The 14398-nt window shown below is 42.8% G+C and overlaps 1 protein-coding gene across 2 annotated transcripts in view; it reads left to right on the top strand.

The window, feature by feature from the left end:
* ADTRP (androgen dependent TFPI regulating protein) overlaps positions 1 to 14392 on the top strand; it is a 60660-nt gene extending 46268 nt beyond the window's left edge. For both annotated transcript variants that reach the window (XM_059401623.1, XM_059401622.1), the window contains 2 exons: positions 6187 to 6338; positions 14253 to 14392. In XM_059401623.1, the coding sequence (XP_059257606.1) occupies positions 6187 to 6338; positions 14253 to 14287 (187 nt within the window). In that variant the 3' untranslated portion in view covers positions 14288 to 14392. The remainder of the gene's footprint in view (positions 1 to 6186; positions 6339 to 14252) is intronic.
* The last annotated feature ends 6 nt before the right edge of the window (positions 14393 to 14398 follow it).

Here is a 14398-nt window from a genome sequence, read left to right as displayed (position 1 = left end):
CTCCTGTTCAACCAGAATGCCTGCTGAAGAAATTAGAAACAGTACCAACCCGCAGAATGATACGTCGGCACCAGCAGGATGGAGGGCAGCCCACATTGTGGAAGGGACGGAACAGGTTTTGTGGATTAATCAGCATGCCGTGGGCAAATGAGAAAGAAAAATCAAGGACAAGTCTATGAATTTTGGGCCATTGGACTGGGAAGATGGTGGTTGCCCTAAGAGAAGCAGAAAAATAATTTGGGGGTGCAAGTGAGACACTCCACTTAAAATCCTAAATCTGAATCCCATTCTGGTTTAGTTGGCTTAGGATATGTCCTGAGAATTCAGGTTTTTAAAACCCCCATGGCAATTCTAATCTTCAGCCAAGGTTGAGAATCATTGGGTGAGAGGAACTTCTGTTTGGACATTTAGACCTGGGCCTCCCAAGAGTCGGGGGTTACGGTGGAGATCCAGGGAGCAAACCCACCTGGTGGGATGAGGTTGCTGAAGAGAGAGAGAGAGGGAAGTGGGGAGAGAGTGGCAAGGGAGACAGGGATTGGAGGGGAGGGAGAGAGGAGAGAGTTAGGGGGAGGCAGAGAGAGTACAGTAGAAAGTGAATATGAGGGCATCTAAGGGGCATGAGGGGCAAGGGGACAGCAAAATAGCAAAAATGATCAGATGGTAGAAAACCAAGAGGGTCTAGGAGTCATCTTTGTAGCTTAAACCTGGTGGGTGTCTTCAAGGTGCCATTGCTCATGTGTGAGCAGGAGCTGTTTGTAGGAAAGCCTGGCAGGACGGTGAGCAGAGGGGTGACAGGGGGGTGCACTGCAAAGGCAGCAAGGAACTCAGTCCCTACCTTAAGGAATCACCAGGTCCCAGCCGTTGTCATGGACATTTCCGTTGTAGGAGGTCTGCTAACTTGTTGAGTTTATTGACAAAACAGGAATCCAGGTTTTCCTTTCCTTCTGGCCTCAGGTGAAACTGTGATCATCTCACATGCTTCTGTTGGAAGTTGGCATGAAAATACAGGGCTGGGGGGTCCTTTAATTCTATTATTCTGCTGGGCTAGGGAGAGGCAGCATGAGTATTAGCACTTTAAGAATTATATGCAGAAAGCCCACCAAACCCCTTGTTATCTACTAGTCCCTAACCCACAGACTTCCACTGTGGCTGTACTGATAAAACACAGAAATTATTACTTTTATGACAATCATTGGATGCTACAAGATTTGGAGGATAAAACTACAGAACATTAATTTTTGGCTGCCAGTCTGTGCCTGCCCAGCCTGACTCACATAGATCCACATGGCAGACAGCTCTAGAAGGACATATAAAATTGTTCTTTGAAATGAGGGACAGAATGATTGGCCTCTTCAAAGTGTTAATGAAGTGAGCAATAGATTAACTAGAATTTGGAAGGCTATGGGTCCGTCTCCCGGGTTTCAGAGGCTGCGGTGTCCTTGGTGGATCAGGCAGCCGAGAGCTGTCCACAGCAGCCACATTGAACAGTAGTTAAAGGGAACCATATGTGCTAGCAGAACTTCCCCGAAAAGTCATTCCTGTAAAGATCTACAAACTTGCCATCTTCTTGGCCCTTGGGAAACAGATGTGCATGACAGATAAGCTCCCTGTGCCATTCCAGGCTACGGAGAAAGACAGTCCAATAAGCCACAAGGTAAGTTTACAGTAAAGGAAGTGTGTAGCATAAGAACCTCACTGAATGAGTGATACAGGAACTTTGGGAAATCCCTTCTAGAGAAATTGACTTTTAAGCTGAGACTTGAAGCGTGAGTATGGTTCTGCCAGGCACAGGCCAAGGAGAAGTGTGTCTTGGAAAGTAAAAATGTCTGAGGTGTTCCAAGCAGAGACAACAGCATGAGGGAAGGCCCAGAGCAGCAGAGCTCGGCTCATTTAAGAAACAGAAAAGGATCCAGTATGGGTGGGCTGTAGATCTGGAGGCGGACAGTGGGGCAGGGCAATGCCAGGTAGGCTGGGTAAAGGAGCTTGAGTATTTTCCGAAGGCGTTGGTGGGGATCCCTTGGAGGCAGGAGAGTGCCATGGGCAGATTTCTCTTTTGGAAAGATTGCTGGATTACTAGTAGCTTGTGGTATGGAAAGTGGATTGAAGCGTGCAAGAAAGCCCAGCAAGGAGACAATTACATCTGTCAGATGAAGGAAGCTGGAGTGGAGTGCAGCAGACAAGCATTTAGATATGGTTGCACAGGATCCTGTATGGGGCTGGGGAAGAGTTGACATTGATTAGGAAGATAGTGGTGAATTTCATTTTGGCCTCCATCTTTGTTTCCTTCCTTCTTTCCTTCCTTCCTCTCTTCCTTCTGCCCTCTCTCCTTCCTCCTCCTTCTCCTCCTCTCTCTCTCTCCCAACACCTTTCAACATATATTCTGGCAAGCCATAAAAAAGTAATCCCAGGGGGCGCTCTGCCTTCAGCTCAGGTCATGATCCCAGACTCCTGGGATCAAGTCCTATGTGGGGTTCCCTGCTCAGCGGAGAGTCTCCTGCTCTCTCTCCCTCTACCCACCCCCCCAACACACTCATGTGCATATTCTGGCTCTCTTCCTCTCTCTCTCTCAAATAAATCTTAAAAAAAAAAAAAAAAGAAGTGATCCCACTTCAGTATGATCATCTCCTCCCCAGGCCTCCCGCGGGTTGCCCTTTGTCAAATATTTGCCCTGTTGCCTGATACCGTGTTTGTTTTCATTACTTTTCCGCTGACAGTTCACACACCTCTAACTTTCTTTGCACTTTCTCTGTGAAACTGCAGACTTCATGAACGTACCTCAGGAACTTTCCTTTGTGGAACCTTACGCTGAAGGAAACAAAAATGAAGTAAATAAAGAGAAACTTTCCAGGCCTCTAGGGGAATGTCCTTACTTGCTGACTATCTTGTATAAATGGGCATAGAAATTAGGAGCCCTAATTTTTAGTATACAAGGTAAACAAAGTGAACTAATTAAAAGGTTCCATTGGAGTGCATTCAGGTCTCCTTGTTGACCTCAAATTGTTGTTGATCCCCATCTCTGGGGATTTATTTTCTGTCCCTTAAACCTTTCCTGGCCTATCATAAGAAGCAGACGGACAGAAGACAATGGAATGCACATCTCATAAAACTCCAGTGTTGGTCAAAATGAAAAGGTAGTGGAGCAGAATTTCCACCCAAAATGTGCCTCTTTGACATGAAGAGTATTTTAGGCCCATTATTATTTTTTTATCGTGTCATGTTAGTCACCATACAGTACATCATTAATTTTTGAAAATGTGTTCCATGATTCACTGTTTGCATATAACACCCAGTGCTCCGTGCAGTCCCCCCCTCCTTAAAACCCAAAACCGGCTCACCCATCCCCCCCAACCACCTCCCTTCTAAAACCCTCCCTTTGTTTCCCAAAGTCCATAGTCTCTCGTGGTTCGTTAACTCCGATTTCTTCCCTTTATTTTTCCCTTCCCTGTGCTACTCCTTATGTTCCACAAATAAGTGGAACCATATGATAAATGACTTTCTCTGTTTGACTTACTTCACTTAGCATAATCTCCTCCAGTCTCATTCATGTTGATGCAAAAGTTGGGTGTTCATCCTTTCTGATGGCTGAGTAATAGTCCATTATTTTTAAGAAACAGAGGCTCAGGAAAACCCTTGGACCTTCTCTTATTTCCAAAAAGAATTTTGATAGGAGGTCTGCTCCAGGAACGGAGCTATTATCACCATAGATAAAAACAGTATAATATGAACCAGGTGAGGTAGACCTAGCAAAGTCTATTGAAAGATTTTATTTCATTAATAATTAATTAATTTAGAGTGGGGGGTGTGGGGAGGGGCAGAAAGAAAAGAAGAGAGAGGAAGAATCTCAGGCAAGCTCCATGCTTAGCATGGAGCCCAATACAGGACTCGATCTCATGACCCTGTGATTATGACCTGAGCCAAAATCAAGAGTCGGATGCTTAACCAACAGAGCCACCCAGGTGTCCTGAGTATCTATACATATGGAACAGTAAATCCCCGTTCCCTCCCTCCTTCAAGCCCTGTTAAACACCATTCTACTTTCTGTATCTATGAATTTGATGACTCTAGGTACAATCGGACAATATATTTCTGTGTGTGAGTGACTGGCTAATTACATGTAACATAATATCCTCAAGGTTCATTCATGTTGTAGCATGTGTCAGAATTTCTTTCTTTTTTAAGGCTTAATAATTTTTCATTGCTTATCTCTACCACATTTTATGTTTCCATTCATGCGTGAACGGATGCTTGGGTGCTTCTTTGTTTTCGCTATTGAGAATAGTGTTGCTATGAACACAGGTATACAAATAATCCCTTTGAGTTCTTGCTGTCAGTTATTTTGGGTATAGATAAGGAAGTTGAATTGCTAGATCATATGGTAATTCTATATTTAATTTTTTGAGTAACTGCCACATTGTTTTCCATGGCATTTAAACCATTTTTTGTACCTCACAACAGTGCATAAGAGTTCCAATTTCTCCACAACCTCTCCAACACTTGATATTTTATTGATGGTGGCCATCCTAATGGGTGTGAAGTGGTATCTAGTTATAGTTTTGATTTGTATTTCCCTAATAATAGGTGATGTTGAGTATCTTTTTATGTGTTTGTTGACCATTTGTATATCTTCTTTGGAAAGATGTCTATTGGGTCTCGTCCATTTTTCATTGGGTTGTTTGGGTTTATTTCTTGCTGTTGTTAAGTTGGAGGAGTTCTTTGTATATTATGTACACTAATCCTCTATCAATTATGATTTGAGAATATTTTTCCCTTTCCATAGGTTTCCTTTTCAATTTATTAATTGTGTCCTTTGAGAGACAGAGATGGCCCCTTAAATTTCATGCTTCTCTTGCCTCACCCCAGGCCTGACCCTCATATTAGTCCTTGTCTCTTCCACAAGCTATTGACAAATCTGAAGTATCTGAAACAACCAAGAGTCCACTTGGATTTCTGAAGTTAAGCTCAGAATTCTATTCTTCCCTCTGAACTCTTTTGATAACCTGAGGTATCCAAATTTGAATGCTGTTTCTGAAGCATGACTTCGCCTATCCTAATTATTACAAGAGATAAGGAGCCTCAAAGAAAGGTTGCTAGGACCCCTCCGTGCCATCCCTAAGAAGAGAGAAGCTTTCGAACTCTGATTAAAGGCTCACAATGGGCCAGGCGCTATTTTATTTTACATGTGTTAACTCTCTTAATCCTGATAACACCTTTAAAATATGGATCCTGTTTGCACTCCTCACTTATCACATGAAGGCAGGGGACAGCAGGGCTGAATAAATTGTTGAAGGTAAGACAGCTAATAGGTTGCAGAACTCGGATTTGGATCACAGAAGGCTGGTTCCAGATTCTGTCCTCTTAACCAATTATAAACTGTAGTTGATACATCATGTTTCTCATATTTAATTTTAAAAGTTATTTCAGATTTTGGCATCTTTCAGTGCAGTTGGTTTCCAGCATACTGCATTTTTGGGGCTTTGCTTAGACATTGTGGCTCCTCTCCTAGCATTTCTTTTCCTTCTCTTGGCTACCAGACATGACTTCTATTCTCTACTCACATGAGCAAGATCTGAGCCTCCTGTAAACCCATCCCTTCCTACTGAACACTCTGTCCATGGCTATATTCAGTAGCTGAAATCAGGGCCGACAGTTAAACCCCTCCTACCTCTAAAAGGCATATTGTAATAGAACAATAGTGGCTCATCTCTGTCCCTCCGACCCCAACAGGTTTGGAGGGCTAATGAAAAGCTACACCTGACTCTCAGGTACAGAAAAGCAAACCTGCTTGTCTGGCTGAGAGTCAGCAAACGATGCCGTCTCAGCAAGTTCAATGTCTCAGCAGGTCATACCTCTCAGGGAAAGGAATAATTTGTGTCCTCACATACTCTCTTTGGCTGATGATGTGTTTGATGTTCTCCCATATTCTTTCGCCAACACGGAATTCTAATGGATTAGGTTAAATAGCCAAGTTCAGCTTATGATATAGGATGTCTCTTTGAATCAAGTCTGTTTATCCAGAAAAGACTCACTTCTGTAGGTTTGTGGAACACCTCAGCTGTTGACAAATGATCCCCATGGTTTCTTTTCATCTCCCTTGGCTCCAGAACCCCATTGATCTTGAGGATAAAATGGCTCTACCACCAACCCGCCCCTGCCTTCCTAATTATTGTGACTTGTCATTTTCTGCAGGGTCCTGTGGATCTACTCTGAGACGGGTACGTGGGTGTATCCTGTCTTAGCCAAACTCAGCCCGGTGGGTCTAACAGCCTTCTTCTCTCTCAGCTACGTCTTTAGTGCTGGCATCTATCTACTTGGAGAGAAGCTCAACTACTGGAAATGGGGTCAGTTTATTTCTCTTTTACCTACAGAGGCATGCCTTCCTTACACGCTCTCCATCCTTCCTGGAAACAGAAGGAGAAACTAGTCCAAAAGCAGAAGGCAGTAATGCTTAATGTCTTTGTCCAAAGGATTCAGATAGGTCCTACCAAAGTAGGCAGAGGGAAAGCCTGGGGGAACTTTGGATTTTCTCAAAGGACCCCATCAAATTATTTCTCCTCCTCCCCCAAACAATACCTCATTTAACTTCAAGGCTAAAAATAATTTTGTTTAGAGAGCTCAGGACCCAGAGAGCAAGGTGTCACCACCTGAAGCATGGAAAAAAAAAAAAAAAATGAACTTAGGGTCTTCCTCCCATAAGTGAGGGACTGGGGGATACAATGTCAAGGTTTCCATTTTTGAAGGATAAGGGTCCAGAGACCCTCTTTATTCTTCTAACCTCAGCAGTGCCTTCCCAGATGATTTCCCATCCTTCTGCATTTAGGTTGCCTCTCAACCCTTAGTAAAACATTTACCAGATAAAATCACATCCTCTGCTTGAGATGGGAATTCTCATTTAAACAGGGTCTTGGGCAAAGTGAATATGTCAGTAAGCTAAGCTTTCTAATTATAGGCAGCTGGAACCATGTTGCTTCCTAAAAACAACAACAAACAAACGAAACCAAAAAACCTTAACTCAGCTGACTTTAAAATGGAAGACTGTATCCTCCCCCTTGCTTCTTCCACCAGGCCACCCCCAGAATATTATTTTGTTGGAAAAGTAACCGTCAAAGAGTCAGGTTGCAAAATAATCATGATTTTCCCATCCCCCAAGGGAAGTACAGGAAGCATACCCTGATTCTGTATATAAGGAAGCAAGAGTCACATACAGTCCCCCACATCACACGCCCACATGCCATTCTGTTCTATCAAAATAGAAATGGCACAAGTGGCATCTTCCACCCAATCTATAAACTGGTGTGGAAACACAAGCCTGTGTAAGCAAAAACAACAATGCCAACAATAAACCCAACAATAAAAAAACCCACGATGGTTTCATAAGATTGTATATTTCTTTCTTTCCTTTTATCTAAAGATTTTATTTATTTAATTGACAGAAAGAGAGAGAGATCACAAGTAGAGATCACAAGGAGGCAGAGAGGCAGGCGGGGGCGGGGGGCAGACTCCCCGCTGAGCAGAGAGCCCGATGCGGGGCTCCATCCCAGGACCCTGAGATCATGATGTGAGCCAAAGGCAGAGGCTTTAACCCACTGAGCCTCTCAGGCGCCCCAAGAGTGTATATTTCTGAGAGGAAAATGAGACCTCGGAGAAATAAGCATGCCATTTGGCTTTTTCACATGTTTTCTACTCTTGGAGAATGTAACTGGTTGGGGAAATCTCAAAGACACTATCCTTGAAAGCAAACACTTAAAACACGGAATACTAAAATTTACTCCCAAAATCAGGATTCCAACTCACAGGAATCCAGAGAGGAGGGAAAAAAAAAAAATGTGTTGACATTTCAGATGTGTTGACATCTAATTCTAACTAGTTTGGCTCCTTGAAGTTCTTGGTAAGGATTTTTGATGCCTTCCCCATATCTATATGAAAATTAAGAAAAAAAAAAGAAGAAGAAAGAAAGGAAGAAACTAATCCATTTGAAATTTGCAGAGAAAAACTTGATTACTCAGAGCTTATGGACCAATAACCTTTTTAAACAATTGTCTGAATTATGATTATCTTCTAAGTTGTTGCTCCCCAGTGACTTTAAGACATCTGCTAAATTAAAAAAATTTTCACCAAATTTAATATTTTCAACACAAAGCTTTTTAAAATAAGCTTCATTGGTTAAGAGCTTCATCCAATTTTTTGCTACAGTTAGGTCCCAATGAGCAAATAGGCTAACATCTCCATGTGGACCCACACACGCATGCACATGTGGAGATTGGGGTGAGTGACAGTCACACACATAGGTGGCCATATGTCCCTATCCTCTGTCTAGATTTTTAACTACTTAAAGAATAGACTGGCCAAGGGGCACCTGATTGTCTCAGTGGGTTAAAGCCTCTGCCTTCAGCTCAGGTCATGATCCCAGGGTCCAGGGATCAAGCCCCACATCGGGCTCTCTGCTTGGCAGGGAGCCTGCCTCCCCCCGCCCCCCTGCCCCGCCTGCCTCTCTGCCTACTTGTGATCTCTATCTGTCAAATAAATAAATAAAATCTTATAAAAAAAATAGACTGGACCAAAAGCCCTATATAGCATCAGAATAGGATCATAAATGTGTTAAGTTCTAAATGGATCATAATTACAAATGGTCTAGTAAGAATTAAAAGAGAAATTAGATCACTTAACATCCCAGTTGCAGTGAACACTTTAAACTGCCTAAAACTAAACAGAGCTATCTATGTGAGCACATTTTTCTGTGTCTTATTCTGCTTAAAACACTTTAAGCCTTCCCAAGTTTACAGATAAAAGTCCAAACTCTTGGAATGACACATGGGGGGCTCTGTGAACCAGTGCCACGGCTTTTGCTCTCCATTGTCTAAATGCGTGCATCAGCAGAACCACCAAATTACTTGTTTTCTTTACACATTGATGTTGTCCCTCCCCTCTGTGGGTTTTAGTGTCTCACAACGCCCAGTCTTTGCCTGTCTCACACCCACTTAATCATATCAACTCACCTCTTCCAGGAAGGCTTCTATGGTCTGCACGGAGTTGGGTTTTTACACAAAACCCTGAGTTCTTAAGGGTTATGAGTGTGTCTTATCCATCTTTGACTCTCCAAAGACTCTCCTTTGGCGTATCCAATGGATCAATCAATGCAGACAAAGGATGTCTAAGGACTCTTCCCTCTAGGCATTAAATGGGACTTGGTGCACAGGATTTCTGGGGACAGCAGTCAAGGAGAGACGGTAATGGTTGGAGATGCAAGTATTGGGCAGAGAATTTAAGGAGCACAGATGATGGTGCTGTGGTATACTGGTTGGAGAGCTGTTGAAAAATAGATGCACGTTAGAGCAGACAGTGCAAAGTAGGGATAAGGACACTGGAATTGAAATTTAAAAAACCGGGGTATGTCTCTCACCTGGCCACAAACCAACCATGTAAGCTGTGCCAAAACACTTCAACTTCTCAGTGATGGGATAACCTCTAAGTCAGGTGACCACCCCTGCTAGTTTGCCTAGGACAGCCCTGGTGAATGCCTGCCACGGGAGTGTCCATGTGATTTAGCATTGTCGAGGTGTGGACGATCAGTAGTGTGCTGCTTCTGTCTCTGAGCCTCTCCAAATCTGTTATGGATCTGTGGAGACATGTAAGCAGCTGCATCTTCTGTCCAAATCCAGGGCTAACCCTACTTTGTCACCTCTTTACACACATGAGCTTTCTTGGATGACAGCACAATTCTAAGGAGAGCTTTGGTGATGCCATGGGAGGCAGTGGTTGGGAGAAAAGTTCTGTGCCACACTGCCTGGGTTTCTACCTTGGTCTTGCTATTGGTAGACCCATGACCCTGAGCAAGGCACTTAATATCTTTGTCTTCCAGCTTTCCTTGTGCACCATGGAGACAGCACTAGCACCCTCCTCCTGACATTGTGGAGAAGCATAAAAGACTTGAGAAGTGTCAAGTGACCAAAACAGGGCCTGGCATGTGGGATTCATTGCTGTTAAGCTCATTCTCCCTCCTTAAAAATCAGTAGCCTTTCCTATGTGGGTATCCCATCCTGTCCTTCAATGTATGCATCTGAATTGTATGCATCCATATGCAGCTGAAGGCGATGGAAAGCAACAATTACATAGCTGAAATATCAGTCAAGGCCCATATAATATGGAAGTATCTCTCTAGCAATAGTCCTTAACCTTTATTCCACATTATGAAGGCACCGGGGGAGTCTTAAAAATACTAATTCTCTGGTCCACCCCAGACCAGTTAAATCCCTATCTATGGAGATGGGAACTTGACATTGATATTTTTTTTAAAGCTGTCCAGTTATTTTAATTTATAGTTAGGGTCAAGAGCCATGATCTCAGAGTAGGGATTCCCAAACTTATGTGCTTCCAAATCTTGTTAAAATGAGGCTCTTGTTAAAATATAAATTCTCATTCAGGAGATTTAAGGTACAGTGTGGGATTCCCTCCTCCTAATGTGTACACCCGAAGATTCCAATGCTGCTGGTCTGTAGCAGTGACGGCCACACTCGCTGAATGTCTATCTACTTTCTACCTCCTCATGTGTCATGTCAGAGAAGAGAGAGAAGGGCAGTAGTAAGAGGTGATGCCAGTAGTCAAATGTCAACTTGGATAGTGGGTGTTATCCTTCAGGAGTACGCGGGTGCATGGATCTGGCTCTGTGTACCAGGGAGACAAAGCTGTCAGGCCCTCAGGAAGGTCCTGCTGGTCGTCAAGAAGAAGCTGGGGCTCAAAAAGCTCTAGAGAGTTTCCAGAGAGCCATCATTCCTGACTTGTCACCATGTCCCCACTTCCCTCTGCTAGCTTTTATGTGTCATAGGACAGAGGGCTGGACAAGCACAGGGTCACATACAGAGACCAGACACCCACCAGGAAAGATTCAATTTCTATTTAGTTAGATGGAATGTAGATTTCAAACAATAGTAGGAATCAGGCAAGGGGAAGCAGGCTCTGCAGATCATTATAAGCTTGGTCCACCATATCTGAGCACCTAGGGAAGCCTCAGACATATTCTTTACACCCGGAAAAAAGGGCTGCCAAGGGATTCCAGGATAGGCCTCCTTGTCTGTCTGCCACTGGAGTACCTAATTTTCTTTCTTCCTTTCTTTCTTCCTTCCCTCTCTTTCTTTCTTTCTTCTTTCTCTCTTTTCCTTGATAAGACGCAAGACTGCTGACATCAAGACAGGAGTTCCTCAGAAAGAAAAACACAACCTAAAGAATCTATCAGGCACAAAAAGGAACTAAGTGCTCCCAGATGGACATGGCAGGGCCCCTTCTAGGTAGGTGTGGCTGGAGAGGCAATCAGCTTATCTCTGGCCCTTGACCCCTCTGCTAACATTCCTGAGGGCAATGTGCCAGGAGTCAGACTATCCTTTGTCAGGACCTGAGACCATAAATCCTTTCCCCCCTAAGGAGAGTTCAAAAGCTGAAAATTCAAGTCTAACCAAGTGACTTTGTGGCTATGGCTTGGAGAGAAGGACATTAAAACCTTCCTTTAATACTATTTTCCGTAGACCAGATTTTTTAAAGAGATATTTTATTGCTGAAAGCTACTTAGAGGCCATCTTTAGTTTTAGCCATGAAGAAATTTAAGTTTTTTTTCTGCCTTGCACATTGCCTCTGATCATTTCATAACAAAAGACTCTTATCAGGAGATAATTCCATGTGTATTTTGAAAGCATGGTACCACAGGAGCAGCATTTGGTTAAAAACAAATATATCTCCTTTTTGCCTTTCTTGTCCTAATTTCATCTCTCTCAGCTCGGAATCCATGTTGGATTATTGCTTCTCCTTCTTTCACTGCCTCATTTCCCACAAGGATTTCTCCAGCCAGAACCTCAGCTCCATCTCCTTCATGCTACGTCTGCGCTGAAACTTTTACTCATTCATGTTCATGTTCAAACCTCATTCTTATAACACCTCCTATCTCCCCAACCATCTGCCTTCTCACCCTTTTCCAAGCCAACCCACGGAAACTAGGCAAATGTTCTTCAAATTTTCAGTTCAAAGTCTAGCAGCACTAGCTTTTGTGATTGTAGAAACATAGGTGTAAATCTTAGTGAATATAATGTTTTTACTTACTCTGTTTCTGACTATTGGAATAATAAGGAATATAATTATATATGGTATCCATAGGGATGTTGATTGATTTTTTTTTTTTTTTTTTTTTTTTTGTTTTTTGCTATGACAGCAAAAAACTTTTGGATCTTGCACAAGACAAACATTAAATGTTTGGCCTAGGATATCTCTATTCCTTGGTACTATCTAACAGAGGATAAAGAAAGGACTAAAATGAATCAGGGTTGGGCTTAGCTTCCTAACTGCCAACTAGGAGGTGTTCCACTGGAAAAATTACCCTTCCATGAAGGAAAGAAGGATAACAAACAACATTATTTCCCAATCAGAATATGAAATCCATGTTGTGGACTTTGTTTGAGTAAGATAATACAACCTATTACTAAGTCAACAGTTCCCTAATCTCCAGCCATGTATTGGAATCAGAGTCAGAGATAAATTCTCAAGACTCAGAGAAGCCTAGAGACTGCTCTTCTCCAAGAGAATTCAAGAATAAGGGCCCACCTTCCACCTGCTATGAACAAAAGAAAAATATGATTTCTGTGATGTTCACACACGTAAATCACTACAGAAGAGATGACTGTTGGAAGTCCGTCCCGAGACACATTTTGGGACGATGCCTTCTCTAGTGTATTTTCGGGCCTATGTCAATGTATAAGTGCTCTGTCTAGGTGCTTAGTGTTGGATGTGGGAGACTCTGATCTCAGGAAGGAGCCACCTGCTTTCCTCCCCAAAAGAACTTCTGGCCATCACTTCTCCTGGGCTTGTTCTCTCTAAGCCTTCAGTATCTGTTTTATTTCATCCATAGAGAAGGACTCTCCAATCCTGGGCACCTGGTGTTGGAGGAGTGTGGTTATGATTACAGTTAAACTCGAATGGCTGGGGTTGGTAAGAGGGTTTTAGAAGCCTTCAGAGGGACCGCAGAGGCAACTAAGTTGAGAAGTTTATGTTGCCCAAGCTCTTGAAAATGAAGGAATTAATGTGTAATTCAGCTGACAAAGGATTTATTACAGGCAAAGAGTGTATGCTTCAGAAAAGAGAAGGTTCTGGGTTTGTACTTGTAGACTTAACATACAGAAGACCTGATGAGGCAGGAGACAGTCTACATCAAAAAATGAGTGAGAACATAAAGGAAAAGGACATAAAGCTGCGTAGCTTAGGAAGGCTTCCCTAGAGTGACTGAGGATATCTGGATTGATGAGCAGAAGAAGAAATGTTGAGAGGCATTAATATAGGATGGCCCCAAGGGCTGTGTGATTAGGAGTCGGCTGTCCTAGAAAATCAGTGTGATGAGGGAGACTTCAAGTCATCAGTCACTATCACCTCTGAGAGGCCAATTCTAGCAAAATAAAATTAGTAGAAGACATGTAGGGCACAACTGACGGACTGGGGCAGGACTTGAAGGGTAAAGCATGGAAATAGAAGCACGAGGTTTCTATGGCACTGAGTCAGGACTAACAGCGCTGTGGAATGTGCAAGGAGAGGCTGATTTGAGAAAAGTTTTCAAAGTAGGATTGATAACATTTACAACAGGTGGGAAGGATAATGCATTAACGGAGTATTAGAAACTTCAGAGCGTATGCAAAGGTTTATGATCAATAAATAGAGAGGTAACAACTTATTGAATGGAAGTCATTCTAGAAATGCAGTGTTATAATTTTAGCAGAAGAAAGCCTTTCCAGTGAGCTCACTAATATCCAATCAATATGCCAGTACTCCTCCATTCAGGCTGTTCAGTTGATTTCGGGAGAGGTCATGGAATGAACCCTAATTAGGTGAATCTCCAGTTTTCTATTCCTTCTCTAATTTGAGGTCTCTTCATCTCCATTTGCACAATCTTAGAGTTTGTCGATGGATTGTGTGCAGCCTGTAAACACTTGGCCAAGAGCAACTTCAATCAGTGGCTCACGTTTGACCTACAGAACCCTATGAAGGCAAATGACACTATTGGTCAACAGGTTACCTATGAGTCAAGCACCAGTGGGGACAAGAGAGCTGCTTCTTGTCCTTTCTGTAGAGGTGGAAGGTTTTCAGAACTCCACAAAGTACATCTTCCTACCTAAGTGGCTAAGTGTCCTTGACTTTCCACTGTCCCACGTCAGGGTGAATATCTACCCATGCAAGAATACCCATTAGGGAAACCCTGAAGTCTGATGTCTCTGTTCTTCATCGTACAGGTGACATGATGAAGCCAAGGAAGAAGAGGAAGTGATCCCAGGTGGTTTTCCAAGAACAAAGGAAGAAGAAAACATGAGAGTTTCATTTCTATTCTTTCTTTTCTTTTCTTTTCTTTTCTTTTCTTTTCTTTTCTTTTCTTTTCTTT

The sequence above is a fragment of the Mustela nigripes genome, chromosome 5 (genome assembly GCF_022355385.1).
Source record: "Mustela nigripes isolate SB6536 chromosome 5, MUSNIG.SB6536, whole genome shotgun sequence".
Classification (NCBI taxonomy): Eukaryota; Metazoa; Chordata; class Mammalia; order Carnivora; family Mustelidae; genus Mustela; species Mustela nigripes.
Note: the sequence above shows the minus strand (reverse complement) of the source record. Positions and strands in the feature narration are given on the sequence as shown.